This window comes from Eschrichtius robustus, chromosome 1, assembly GCF_028021215.1.
Source record: "Eschrichtius robustus isolate mEscRob2 chromosome 1, mEscRob2.pri, whole genome shotgun sequence".
In the NCBI taxonomy this organism is placed as follows: domain Eukaryota; kingdom Metazoa; phylum Chordata; class Mammalia; order Artiodactyla; family Eschrichtiidae; genus Eschrichtius; species Eschrichtius robustus.
Window position 1 is genome coordinate 196,168,454 of NC_090824.1, and position 14,993 is coordinate 196,183,446.

The 14,993-nt window shown below is 39.8% G+C and overlaps 1 protein-coding gene across 1 annotated transcript in view; it reads left to right on the forward strand.

Moving 5' to 3' along the window:
- Positions 1-249: 249 nt before the first annotated feature.
- TMEM236 (transmembrane protein 236) overlaps positions 250-14,993 on the forward strand; it is a 38,010-nt gene continuing 23,266 nt past the window's right edge. Inside the window, exons 1-2 of the mRNA XM_068539019.1 lie at positions 250-506; positions 11,979-12,051. Coding sequence (XP_068395120.1) covers positions 250-506; positions 11,979-12,051 — 330 coding nt within the window. The remainder of the gene's footprint in view (positions 507-11,978; positions 12,052-14,993) is intronic.

The window sequence follows — 14,993 nt, forward strand, 5'->3', positions numbered from 1 at the left end:
CATTTGACTTCTAGTAACGGATGTGCAAACACATTAAGTGATCACTTCCACAACTCCTCTGTTTCTTTAAGAGACCTCGGTTGTTAAGTTGGAAGTTCATTGAACCATATGAGGGTCAATAAAAGAATAAAAAGTCACCGGTTAGTGATTCGAGTACAAGGAACTTGATCCCAGTTCAGTGTTTGTGTGCCCATATGCTGCTCGCAGTCAGAGAGGGAGCCTTTGCCCCAGGCGCTCGCCCCTTCCAGGATGGCTTCCGGAAGACTCGTGAAGCTGCTGGTTTTTGAGCTGCTTGAGCTTGCTGCTTTCTCTGTCCCCACGCTGGTGATAATGGAACAGTTTGCTGATGCCTACCAAAGCGCAAGTGGTACACCCGACAAAACGCATTATTGGCTGATTGTTTCCTGTTCCATCGCCTACGTATCTTCAGTGACTCTTTTGATTTGGGTTCCCGTGAAAGTTCTCTTGTACAGGAAACGTCATCTTTACCAAAAAATCAAAGGATGGTAAGTAAAAGAATTCTTTAGCAGGGAACCCCTGGGATGCTTTCAAAGAGATTTTCTCATGTACCCTGGGTAAGGATGTTAGTGTAGCACACAGGTACATAATGTGAGATTAAGGAGAAGTAATAATCACTTTATATAAATGTGTTCCTATTATGGTATCTTCCATATTTTTTATCGGGTCATTTTTTACTGACATGTGTTCCTAAGAGTTAGCATGAATCTCTGATACTCTGAGTAGTAATTGTTGTTGTACTAATTCCTCTGTACACTGAACCGCACAAAGTTATCACAGTTAATTTACAGAAATCATAATTGTAAGGTTCTAATATAGAATTTTTTCTTTTGTGTAAAACTGAAAGCAATGTCTATGTTAAAATGTTTACATTGCATTATTTTGTAGCTCTAAGGCATCCTTTGAGCATTAACCAACTGAGATTTTTAAGCAAATTGGTTCCTTTACTTAGATTTAAAAAAAATAATACTTTGCTATGTTGGTAAATTCTATTACCTTGGTGAGGGGAGGGGTAAGTACTTCAAATAATAACACAGAAATATTTTAAATAAATCAAGGTTTAATATGGATTGAACTCAGTTTAACTAATGACTGTATTGATCCAAGTAAAGGTAATGAGAACATATAACCTCTGATCCTCATATATTTTTCCTTTTAAATCTTCAGATCTGGTTCTTGCCATCTGGGATTTCTTTGTTTTCTTTGATAAGTTAAATTTTTCTTTCATACTGATTTTTTTTTTTTTTTTTTTGGCTGCATTGGTCTTCGTTGCTGCGCACGGGCTTTCTCTAGTTGCAGCGAGCAGGGGCTACTCTTTGTCGCGGTGCGTGGGCTTCTCATTGCGGTGGCTTCTCTTGTTGCGGAGCACAGACTCTAGGCGCATGGGCTTCAGTAGTTGTGGCACATGGGCTCAGTAGTTGTGGCTCGCAGGCTCTAGAGTGCAGGCTCAGTAGTTGTGGCAACATAGTAGTTGAACAACATAGGACTTCCCTGGCGATTCCGTGGTTAGGACTCTGTGCTTCCACTGCAGGGGGCCTGGGTTTGATCCCTGGTCAGGGAACTAAGATTCCACAAGCCACACGGTGTGGCCAAGAAAAATAAAGTTGGACAACACAGAACACATTTGAAAAGCAAGGAGTCGGGAATTTTAACCCAAGCAAAGGCAGAAATGTAAAAGTAATAGACACAGCAGTATAGCGAGAAATCCTGTTGGGAGGGTGTGGCAGGGGAGGCATGAAGCGTGGGGCGCAGGAAGGGCTCCTTAGGTGCTGACACTGGGTGTCACCCCCAATCTCACCAGGGGACTTTCAGTTCCCCGAGGGCAGAGCTCCTGTGAGGTTTCCGAAAATAAATCATGTGGCTAGCATCAATGGGGTTTAGGTGTTTTCCAACACTTGACCCAAATCCTCAGCATCAACTAAGGGGTGGGTCTGAAGCTGAGCTGGGCCCTCCACCCCTCACACCCGCTAGGTGTGGCTTCGACTGTTGAAGACTCCTGGCCAGGCTGGGGAATGTGTAAATGAGTACAGGAGTAAATCAGTGGCAAGCTGGTCATGCCCAGGAAGGTGCTCTTTGAGGTTTTTTTACATTGGCTCAATCCCTAGGACCTTAGGTCTGAATATCATTCAGGCAGCAAACCTTCCCATGTTGCTTACTATTATTAATATACTATTATTGTTATTGTGATTAAGCTATAATTGCTTCTTTACTGATCACTTATTATGTACTATAAAATTTATGTATGAATTTCATTTCATCCCATACCACCTTGTGAAGTATGTATTTTTTATGAGCTTATCATTATTATTCCCAAGACGAAACTGATGATTAGAGAGGTTAAGAAACTTACCCAGTCAATTGACAAGTGAGTGAAAGGACTATACTTTGGACCTAGGTCCATCTGATTCTGTAATCGGTACTTCTAACCACTACCCGAAACTGCTTCTTTGAAGGATGAGGTCCCAGTCTCTGGGGGCAATTGAAAGTAAGGAAGAGAGTAGTCTTTCATTTCTACCCCCTAGTGTTTGTGTTTGTTTGCTGTTTTTGTCTGTACATCTGGTCCAGCTACTCCCCTTGTGCTAAGTTGTCTTCGGCTGTCACAACAATTACATCTTCCAGTGATTTCTTTTGGGAAATCCTCTTCCAGTCTTTTGTTTCTATTTGTGGGTGTGGCCGGCCATGAGTGTTCTAAATAGTTTTAGATAGAGGACAGGTTATCTATGATTTCAGTGAAACTGTGAAACTGTTCCCTCATGACCTCTTTTATGAGCCATTATTATCTCTCACTGGCTAGAAAAGAAGAAATTGTTACTGAGTACTAGTCTAGGAGCCTTACACATTCCGTACTGTTAAACTTAAACTTTATGACAACCTAGTAGGTATGCACTAGTATTCTTGTTTTATAGATGAAGAAATGGAAACTTGAACATGTGATTAACTTTGTCTAGTGATAAAGCTTATAACTGGTGGAGCTGGGATTGGTGAGCCCAGACTGATCTTATTGTGTGCTGTTTCTTCTAACTTATGCAACTTCTCCTGTATTTTTTCTGACTTTGAATGCTAAGTGTGTTTCAAGAAAAATGCAATTCTTCTAGTGTCATTAGGATACATTTCCCCTAAAGATGTATATTTGGATGTTATATATGAGTCCCAAAAACGTGTATAGGATATTTTAATATATGTGGTAACATAGCATGCGTGTGTCATATAACCTGATTCCTAGATGAAGATGATGCGAAAATTATTGCTACTATAGAAAGTAGGGATTGAAAGTATGAATTATTTTTGAAGAATACTTAGATAAATAGTTGTTTATGTGAGATTTCATAGATTCTTAGCACTCACAGATACACTGTTGATGGGCCTATTTGAGAACCTCTCTGTATGTCCACGTTGGCGTCATGGGCCCTGTGAGGCTGGTATTCAGGAGAGAGTGAGTCAGCCAGCTAGTGAAGCCCTGACAATATGGCTGAGAGTTGCAGACCTGAGTTCAAATCCCAGCATTGACCCTGATTGGGAGACCGTGTGTGAGTTCTTTAAATTTTTTAAATTTTAGTTTTCTCATGAGCAGAACAGGGACGACCTAGTTTCTTTACTGGGTTGTTTTAAGAAACTGAATAAGATTATGCGTGTAAAGTTCTGAGCACAGTGCCTGGCACATAGTAAGGACCCAGTGAATATTAGTGTTGTTACCTCAGACTGAATCATGTTTCCATTGAAAACGTGATCTGGGGTAATCCTCAGAATGACTCTGAGAAGTGGTAGAAGTGATGATAAAAGTGATAAAACTGAAGAAAATTCTATGTTATAAGTGATACTCTGCGTATCTGGAGAATCTTGTTGGTCTCTTTTATCCTCTGAGAGTAATGAGGGTCAATAAAGTGGTATCATGAATATCTTATAAAGTATTTTGCATATATACATAACATGCTTTTATTTATTTTTTACTTTTTTTAAATTGAAGTATAGTTGATTTATCATGTGTGTTAATTTCTGCCACATGGTGAAGTGATTCAGTTATACATATATATACATTTTTTAATATTCTTTTCCATGATGGTTTATCTCAGGATACTGAATGTAGTTCCCCGTGCTCTACAGTAGGACCTCATTGTTGATCCATTCTGTAGGTAATAGTTTGCATCTGCTCACCCCAAACTCCCAGTCCATCCCTTACCCTCCCCCATCTCCCCCTCGGCAACCACAAGTCTGTTCTCTACAGTGTGTGTTTTATTTTTCATTTTCTCGCTTGACCTGCATTGTAAAGTTGAGGGAATGGATATAATTGCCATTTTATAAGGCAGGAAACAATGTCAGAGAGCTTAAGACACACACTAAACCAAAAGTAGTCTGAACTTTTATCCGGTGTTCTTTCCTTTATTCTTGTTAAACACTTCCTCATTCTTTTGGAATGATTGTTCCTTTTTAGGGTTGCCTGTCATAATTTATAATAGACTAGGGAGCTGGTTTGAGGAACGAAGAAAAGCTATTTATATCCACACCAAATTTTATATCCCAGTAAATAAGAGGAATCTTTGCCTGGGATATCAGTGAATAGGTGAAAACATTGACAAACTAGCCGGAAACTGAAGCAGATTTCCTCAGAGAGGGTACCTTGGGGCAAAATAATCCTGGAGGACTTTTGGGGATTCCCAGACTGCTTTGAAAGTCAGGGCTATCCCGGACAGTGCTAAGTTAGAAAGACTCCAACATTTTGGAACATTTTACCTTGTTTACATCCTTAACATATGCCCCCAGATTTGCTGTTGATTTGTTTCAGGTGGCAGTGGTAGTAGCAGCAGTAATAGTTATAGCTGTCACCATAGTAAAATAAGAGCAAATACTGACTGAACAATTACTATGTACCAAGTAGCGTTGTAAACACATTGCCTGTATTATTTTAGTTAATTCTCTAAGCTTTTTGAAGAAGAACACTTACAGTGCGCATTTAACAAGTGAGGAAATTGGGGCACAGAGGTTACAAGACGACCCAGCCAGTGAGTAGGGAGCCAAGACCAACCCCAGGGTGTCTGGGGTCTGAGCCCCTGAATGGTCCACAGGGACACACAGGAGTGACAGGCTAACCCGAGGAGGGAGGGCTTGCTCTTCTCAGCACCTCTGAGGAGGTCATCGGCGAGTTACCACGAACTAAACCCTGGTGCTTAACAGTTACCTCTTCCCAGAGCATCCCCTTTCTTTCAGTCTGTCTGTCATCTTCTGAAACACTCAGGACTGATCATTTTCTCCTCCTTGATTACAGGCTTTCTCTGCTTGTCCCACCATCTCCAGTACAGCGGCGTGAGTGGATTCACTTTTGCTTTTCTCGGCTGCATATGCAATGTCGCCAGATTCCATGAGTTCTTTCTCTTTCATCTCTTTCTCTTTCATTCAGGACCTTGCCCTCCGTGGCTGTTTTCCTCTCCCCAGTCAGGCGCTGATTTCCAGGGCCACCTGGAGGTGTACACTTGAGGTTCTGGCATAGTTCCCCAACTTTTCACCTATTCAGGTCCAGCGTCAGATCCCTTGTTCTGGTCGCTTGTGTTCAAAAGGAGGCATGAAGAGCATTTTATTAACCTGCTGGTGCTCTGGCAGCCTTCACCAGCTGCTGTCCTTGCCTTTGGCCTCTCTGTCCCCCTCATTCCCTCCCAGTCCTTGTTGACAGAGTCATAATCTTCTTGAAAAATGGTGTCTGCATGTCAGTTCCACCTTTAAAACTCTACGCTTCCCCTTGCTTGTAGAATTCAGTGTCGGCATCATTCTGCAGCTGGAAGGCACCTTAGCGTTCATCTAGGGCACTATTTCTCACAAGACAGTCTGCCTCTGATTTTAAAGGGAATTTATGACTTTTTGTGTCTCTAAATATGAGAAGAGCCTTCCATATTTCCTTGTATTGAAATAAACTCTGCCATCATGTAGCTTCCTTCCAATCTTCCTTGTACATGTCGCATCCTCTGCCCCCCTTTATATGCCAGTGAATTTGGCCATGGCTGGGAGCTCTACCCATTGCCCCCTGATTTCCCCTTTTTATTGCTTTCCTTTTTTTTTTTTTTTATAAGATGCATCAAGTATTTTATTTATTTTTCTTGAATATTTTTTTGAGTTTTTTAAAATTGGGGTATAGTTGTTTTACAATGTTGTGTTAGTTTCTACTGTACAGCAAAGTGGAGTTCCCTGTGCTATGCAGCAGGTTCTTATTAGTTATCTATTTTATACATATTCGTGTATATATGTCAATCCAATTCTCCCAGTTCATCCCACCCCCTCACCCCCTACCCCCCGCCCCCCAAGATGTGTCAAGCATTTTAATTCGGACGTTGCATACTTCAACTTGCATAGAAAAATTTGGCCTCATCAATCAATCAATCAATTTTCAGTGATTCAACACTTAACCAATTTCAGAGTACTGTCCTTGTTATGAAATTACACTAGCATGGCTACAAGCAATTAATTAGCCCCATATAATGGTCACTCTCAGTAGCATAAGCGCATTTCTTTCTTTTTTTAAAAAAATTTTATGGGAGTCTAGTTGATGTACAGTGTTGTGTTAGTTTCAGGCGTACAGCAAAGTGCATCAGCTCTACGTATACATATGTCCCTCTTTATTGCTTTTCGAGCACTATCGTCGGCTCTCAGAAACTGTCACTTGTACAATGACGACTCCCACGTTGTGTCTCTAGGGGTGACCTCTTCTCTGAGCTCACTGTGTCGACACTGAAGCTTTTCAAATATTTGAAGATGGCCTCTTCGCTGCCATCTCAGCCACATCCCATCCAGTCTGCTACATCTTCTCTTCTCCAGTGGCCAGGCTCCATCAGTATTTCTTGTCTTATGATTTCTGGACCTTCTACTCTTTGGGATGCCTCCTTGGGATGCTGCCTGGCTTGTTAATGTCTGAGTGGGGTCTCACTGATACCACACACCTTCAATTTATTACAAAGCACAATAACGCGAAACGTGGCAAAACGAGGTCTGCCTGTATATTGGTTTTAGCCAAGAGTTCTAAGTTTTAAGGCTTGACAATAAACCTCTGTGTCTGGACACTTTGTCCTCAGGGCTCATCACGGTGGTGGCTCCACCCTCCTGGCCTTGGGCAGCAGCCCTGCGCTCTGGATCTGAGGAGGGAACCCCTGGGCCTGTGGTGACAGCGGCAGCTTCCCTGGCCTCTGAAGCATCATGAGAGTCATTCTTCCCTTTTCTTGAAGGATAGTACATATTTGCAGCCGTATAGCTCTGTTTTAGCCTGTTTCCTGCCGATCGTACCCAGAAGTCTCACAGCCTTTCTTCATTTTGTCCCATCTCTGTCCCCCTTCAGTGCAAGCTGTCAGGGTTTCTGCTGAGATGGTTCATTGGATTCACAAGCCACACCCTTACTGTTCTCTCCAGAACATGCTTTCTCATTTTTTGCATCTTTTGCAATATGGATAGGGTGAGAATTTTCTGAATCTTCAAGATGGGGCTTCTTTTTGTTTAACAATTCCTTCTTCAATTTCTCTCTCTCCTCTTGCGTTTTACTCTAGTCAACAAGGAGAAACCAGGCAGTGCCTTCAACACTTTGCTTAGAAATCCGCTTAGCTAAGCGTCTGAGCTCATTGCTTACAAGTTCGCCTTTCTACTCAACAGAACACATTTCAGCCAAGTTCTCTGTCACTGTATAAAAAGGATCACCGCTCCTCCAGTTTCCAGTAACACAGTCTTCATTTCTGTCAGAGACCTCACCAAAAGGACTTTTAATATTCATATTTTTAGCAACATTCTGTTCATAATAATATATGTATTCTCTAGAATGGTAGAGGCTTTCTGCACAGCTCTCCTCTTTCTGAGCTCTCCCCAGAATCTCCTTTAACTTCCATATTTCCACTAACATTCTCTTCTGGGTAATCTAGCCTTTTTCTATCCTGCATCTTCAGACTCTTCCAGACTATCTATTACCCAATTCCAAAGCCACTTCCACATTTTGGGTATTTGTTACAGCAGTATCTCGCTTCCCTATAGCAAAATCTGTGTTAGTTTCCTAAGACTGCCATAACGAAGTACTTCTAACTGGGTGGTTTAAACAACAGAAATTTATTGTGTCACAGTTCTGGAAGCTAGAAGTTTGAGATTAAAGTGTTGGAAGGCTTGGTTCCTTCTGAGGGCTATGAGGGAGAATCCAGTCCAAGCCTCTCTTCCAGCTTCTTTTTTTTTTTTAACATTTTTTAAAAAAAATTTATTTTTGGCTGTGTTGGGTCTTCGCTGCTGTGTGTGAATTTTCTCTAGTTGCGGCGAGAGGGGGCTACTCTTCATTGCAGTGCGCGGGCTTCTCACTGTGGTGGCTTGTCTTGTTGCAGAGCGTGGGCTCTAGGCATGTGGGCTTCAGTAGTTGCAGCACGCAGGCTCAGTAGTTGTGGCTTGTGGGCTCTCAAGCACAGGATCAGTAGTTGTGACGCACAGGCTTAGTTGCTCCACAGCACGTGGGATCTTCCTGAACCAGGGATCGAATACGTGTCTCCTGCATTGGCAGGCAGATTCTTATCCACTGTGCCACCAGGGAAGTCTCTCTTCTAGCTTCTGATGGTGTGCTGGCAATCTTCGGCATTCCTTGGCTTATAGATGCATCACCCTGATTTCTGTCTTCATCTTCACATGGTGTCTTCCTGTGTTTCTTCATGTAATCTTCCTTCTGTACATATCTGTCTCCAAATTTCCTTTTATATACGGCCACTGGTCTTATTGGATGGGGGCCTGACCTAATGACCTCATTTTAACTTATTACCTCTGTAAAGACCCTATTTCCAAATAAGGTTATATTCTGAGGTCCTGGGGGTTGGAACTTCAGCATGTCTTTTAGGGAGGACACAATGCAACCCATACCACTCATTAATAAATTAGAAGCATATGTTAGCAGTAAGTCAAGATTTTCAAATACAGGTTATCATTATTTCTGCTTAGATAAAACACAGATTTGGATTAGTATTCACTTATTAACTATTCTGTTCATTCATTTAGCATTTATTGAATTCCTGCTCTGTGCCAGACATTCTCCAGGGTTATGGGGTTCTTGAACTTGGATGAGAAACAAGTTACATCTCTATTTTCGATAACCTCTGATTGAAAGATGGCATCTCTTTCCATTATGAATGTTGGTAACAAACCACAGTAGTATTAGCAGGACCTGTAATTTTATTACATAGATTTTTCTTCATATCACATTACAATTGTTGCAGATACTTCAGATTACGGTTTATGATCTTCACTACCTTGAAATTATGAGAGACTACAGTTTCCACTAGATCTTGAATGCTCCAAAGAAAATAAGAAGACACTGTATTCTTAGATAAGTGTATATATTACTAAATCAAAACTTTAAAAGAATGTGGATAACTGTATTTCAATATAATTGCTTTGTTTTGTAAGTCTATGTATTTTGTGCATTTAAAAATTCTATTCTGAGAAGGGTCCATAGGATTTAGCAGATTCCCAGAAAGTTTATTGTACAAAAAAGATTTAGAAACATTGTTCTAAATGCTGGAGCTAAAGTAATGAACAATTCAGATAAGGTACGTAGTCCCGTGGAACTTACCTTGGGGATAAGCACACAGGAGCCAGACATGGAAGATCTATGATCTAGATTTAGGTCTACGATCTAGAGATGCCCTGGCAAAAAAGGAAGAGCCAGTGTAAGCCTCGAAGGTGGGGCAAGCTTGGTGTGATCACAGAATAACCAGAGTGCTAATATGGCAGGATTAAGTGGATGGTGGGGAAGAGGCAGGTCATTCTAAGTGAAGAGAGTAGGAGAAATAAGAGAAACCACATCACGTAGAACACTTAGGCAACAGTGATAGGTTTCAATTTTATTCTAATTACATTAGTCATACATTGAAAATATTTTAAAAATCTCTAAAATATACAAATAAGTGTATTTTGTGGTAAAATACACCTAGCATAAAATTTACCATCTTAACCATTTTTAAGTGCACAGCTCATTGGCATTAAGTACGTGCACATTGGTGTGCTACCATCGCCACCATCCATCCACAGAACCCTCTTCATCTGGCAAAACTGAACCTCTGTAGCCATTAAACAGTAACTCCCCATTCCCCACTCCTCCCAGCTTTGGTGATTTTTGAGCAGGGCAGTAACAAGAGGTGTTTTACATTTGAAAAATCAGACGTTTGCTCTATGGAGAACAAACATAGTGCTAGGCAAGAAGAGGGACACTAACAGGAAACTGGTAATGAAACACTGCAGATGAGATATGATAGTGAGTGAACCACGGTGTTAGCAGAGGTTGGTTCAAAATGCATTTTGGCATTAAATCATCAGGCAGCATTTGATGATGATTGGAATGGGTATGGGTTCTTTTTTAGGCGTGTTAAGTCTGAGTTGCCTATTAGACATCTGAGTGGAGGTGCCAAATAGATAGTTGGGTGTCCAAGTCCAGAGCTCAGGATAGAGGCCAGTGTATATATACTATAATCTGTTTGTGAGTCATGGGCAAGTGGGTGGTGTTTAAAGCGATGGGATTGGCTGAGATCATCAAGGGAGATAATATAGATAAATAAGGGGTGCAGGAATAATCCCTGGGGCACTCTTATTTTTTAGAGATCAAGCTGAGAAGAGGACTCTGTGAATGCCCCAGCTAGCCTCAGAGAGCTGAGTGCTGCAGGAATCTGGATCTGGGCTCAGAGAAGGAGGCAAAGCTACCAATTTAAAATTCCATCTTACCTCTGGTTTTAGCAGGTTGTACTGAGTCTGGCTATGAGAGATGGGCTATCCAACGCCCTATCTTATGTCTATACCTAGAACATCTAGGATGGGACTGGGGTAGAGTGAAATGGTGGGACCAAGAAGACTTCTTAGTCATTTGTAAGACTCCAACAATACTTTTTGAACTTAAACACATACTATCCTATATATGTAATTCGTATAATACGTATTTAACTAAGGAAAGAGGGGGTAAATATTTCACTATAGAAAACCTCTGAGTATGTTTTATCTTCCCATAAATTAGTGATGTTGAATATATATTTTAATTCTCTCTGTCATGATAGACTATTATATATTATATCTCAATAACTATTTGATTGCTTGATCATACAAGGCTTAAAAAGTGGTCCAAAAACATTTAAAAACTATGTGATTGGGGCTTCCCTGGTGGCGCAGTGGTTGAGAATCTGCCTGCCAATGCAGGGGACACGGGTTCGAGCCCTGGTCTGGGAAGATCCCACATGCCGCGAGGCAACTAGGCCCGTGAGCCACAATTACTGAGCCTGCGCGTCTGGAGCCTGTGCTCCGCAACAAGAGAGGCCGCGATAATGAGAGGCCCGCGCACCGCGATGAAGAGTGGCCCCCGCTTGCCGCAACTAGAGAAAGCCCTCGCACAGAAACGAAGGCTCAACACAGCCAAAAATAAATAAATAAATAAATAAATAAATAAATAAATAAAAATTTTTAAAAAAAACTGTGATTTTTATGTCTATATGATTTTTTTGGGGGGGTGGTTCAAGTAAAAAAATCCAGGTGTTTTCACTCTAAGTCATCTTTAACTATCTAACAGTATATTGTTTCTAAATATATTTTTTGAAAAATCAGTTTTACAACATGGGGTATAGTATCACTTGAGAAGGTCATGCTGTGCTTTTTTTCAGTTGGTCACCAGACCCTGAACTCTTGGACAGGATTCTGATGAATGAATTTTGAAAATATTGAATGTCATTTGTCTTGTACTGTGATGCTTTTAGCAGTCGATGGTTTGCTAATTATTTGGAAACCTCTCACCCCTTTGTTCTAGAAAAGCATTCTGGCTTTTGTGTGTGTTCCCCTTTGCCATACTCAAACATTTGGGAAATGGAAATAGGGAAGTAGTAGCTTCTTAGAAAAACTATAGATGAATGGAACAGGAACTGCAAAATTGGCAAAATGTAACAGGAACTGTTGATCTTGTACATTATTGCTTTTGCTTATTTTTTCTCCTTTGCTAGGAGACCTGTTATGATGATGTGTGTAGTCCTCACCACGCTTCCCAGCTTCAGCTTTTCTATAGCAGTGACCAAGGTATGGAATTTTGATTTCTTGTCCTGCAAGATTTTGAGTTTTTAAAATGTCCTCGGTTATTAAAATTTCATAGAGTGGTGTGCCCAAGCAAATTTCCCGAAGTTTATTATCTCCAGTCTTATTCTAAGTTGCAATATATATATTTAAGGTACTAAGATCATTGTTACCTCTGTGATTGTGGAGGAAAGTATAGCAGCCAATTAAAAAAATTGCTTCTGTGTTTGTATGTGTGAGAAAGGAATGTTATTTGAAAATAATAAAAAAGCAAGGAATTTGAGAGTAGATCCACATGTGTTTCCTCTAACCTGATGTTTTTCATGAGTGTCCTCGGCTCTAAATGGACTATCCAATCAATATCCAAGGGAACAACCACTCACATGCTAAAGCTTTGATAAGATTCCATTGACAAATAATTTGTACACGATGTTTATTTGAAAATAAATTTGAGTTTATGTTTCAATAAATGCAGCTACAAAGGGACTCTGATGAATGGACATCTGCAGGGCAGGAATACTATAGGCAGAACTTTCGGCCTGTGAGAACGCTATTACCCAGAGAGTTCAAAGCAGAATGCCCTGCTAATCTTATTAATTTTCAAGGTGCTGTGAAAGATGTAATTTTATTTATTTATTTATTTATAAGATTTTCATTTACATGTTGAGTAGGTAGTCATTAAGTGCTTATTACATTGCCAGGTACTGTGTTAGAAACTGAGGATAGAGCACTTAGAAAATTTGACAGTCTCTGGCCTTCAATAATTTTTTATTGACAGTAGAGAGAAAAATAAACAGGCAGTTAGAATAGGTATGATCAGTTCTGTGAGAGAGGTGAGTACCAGGTAGTGGATGACATCATTAGAAATTACATGACTGTTGGGAGATGTCCTACATGTAGCATTAGGACAATGTATGAACACACAGAATAACCTCAGAAAGCCATACAGATGAACTTTGCATCAAATTGCAACACACAAATATTTTAATCTAGATTTATCTTTTTCTCCTTCCTCCCCAAAGACCTTGTAAAGCACTCGGGAGGTTCCCAAGAGCTTTGAAAATTCAGTGTACAACACTTTCAAGGAACACCACTATCACAGATGATGCTCTATCTACAGTTTGATTGCCCTTTTTGGGATTCTTTCCCGTTATGTCTCACCCACTGTTGCATATTTTTCTTTCCTTTTTTCTTATTTTTCACTGAAGTGCAACACACGAACAGAAAAGTTCACACAACATAAATACACAATGTCAGTGGAATACCACAAAGCAAACCCCCATGGAAACACTACTCAGGTCAAAAAATAAAACTTTGTCAACTCCCTAAAAGCCACTTCCAGTGACTACCTTTCCTTCCAACCCAAAGGTAACTTCTATCTTAACTCCTAATACCACAGGTACCACAGGGTAGTTTATCTGTTTTTGAAAGTTTTATAAAGGGAAATCAAATTATCTATTATCTATCTATCTATCTATCTGTCTATCTATCTATCTAATTTGTATCTGGCTCCTTTGATTCAAAAGTATGATTCATTCATGTTTTTCTGGTTAGCTGTAGTTCCTTCATTTTCATTCCTATACAGTATTTCATTTTATGAATATATCACACTTTATTCATCAGTTCTACTCCTTTTTGTTAAATGGGCAAAATAGTTTAATAGACTTTTCACAAAGAAGATCTACAAATAGCAAACAAGCACATAAAAATATGCTGAACATTATTGGTCATCAGAAAAATGTAAGGTAAAACACAATGTGATACTACTACCTACCCACAAGAGTGGTTAAAATTTTTTTGTTGTTTTTTTTTTTTTTAATTAATTTTTATTGGAGTATAGTTTCTTTACAATGTTGTGTTAGTTTCTACTGTCCAGCAAAGTGAATCAGCTATGCATATACATCATCAGTTCTGCTCTTAATGGCCATTTCAGTTTCCAGTTTTTGCTGCTGTGAATATCCTTGAACATGTCTCTTGGTGCCCATGCGCAAGCATTTCAGCTGGTTAAATGTGTAGGAGTAGAACTGATGGGTCACAAGATGTTCAAGTACTCAGTTGTAACTGACAATGTCAGTTCTTCAAAGAGAGTATACTAATTTAGACTTCCACTAGCAGAGAATGAGCAGTCTTGGTGTTCCTCATCCTCAGCAGCAGTTGGATTTTAAGTCTTTTTTATTTTAACCGTTCTGGTGAGTATATTCTTGAATTTCATTGTAGTTTTCAATTGCATTTCCCCAATAATTAATGAGATTGAGCATATTCTTCATCTTGCCCATTTTTTCCTAATGTCTTGCTTATCTTTAAAAATTGATTTGGAAGAATTATTTGTATATTCAGATTTCAAGCCCTTTTTTGATTATATGTATTGCAAATACCTTCTCACTCTGTGACTTCGTAGTCTTCATGGTATCTTTTGATGGAGAGAAGCTCTTAATTTTAAGAGTCCAATGCATCAATTTCTTTTCTTTATGGATAGTTCTTTTGGTTACTTGTTTGAGACCATTTTGTCATATTGTGAATCTGAACCTTGAGGTCCTGAAGATACTCTCCTATATTATATTTTGGAGGCTATATTATTTTGCCATTCTCTTTTAGATTCACAATCCACCTGGAACTAATTTTTGTATATGTTGTGCAGTAGGGAATCAAGCATGTTTCCCCAAATAATATCTAATGAACCGAGTACCGTTTATTAAAAAGTCTGCCCTTGCCACATTTATCTGCAGTGCTGCCTTTGTTATAAATCAGATGTGTGTATACCTGGTCTATTCTGAGCTTTCTGTTCTGTACTGCCTACTTTTCTATTCCTGTGCCAACACCACACTGTCTTAATTCTTGTAGCTTTATAATAGCTCTTTATATCCAGAAAAGTAAATATTCCTATCTTCTTTTTCTTCTAGAATGGCTTGCACTTGGTATTCTCATATTCATCTTAGAATCAGCTTGTC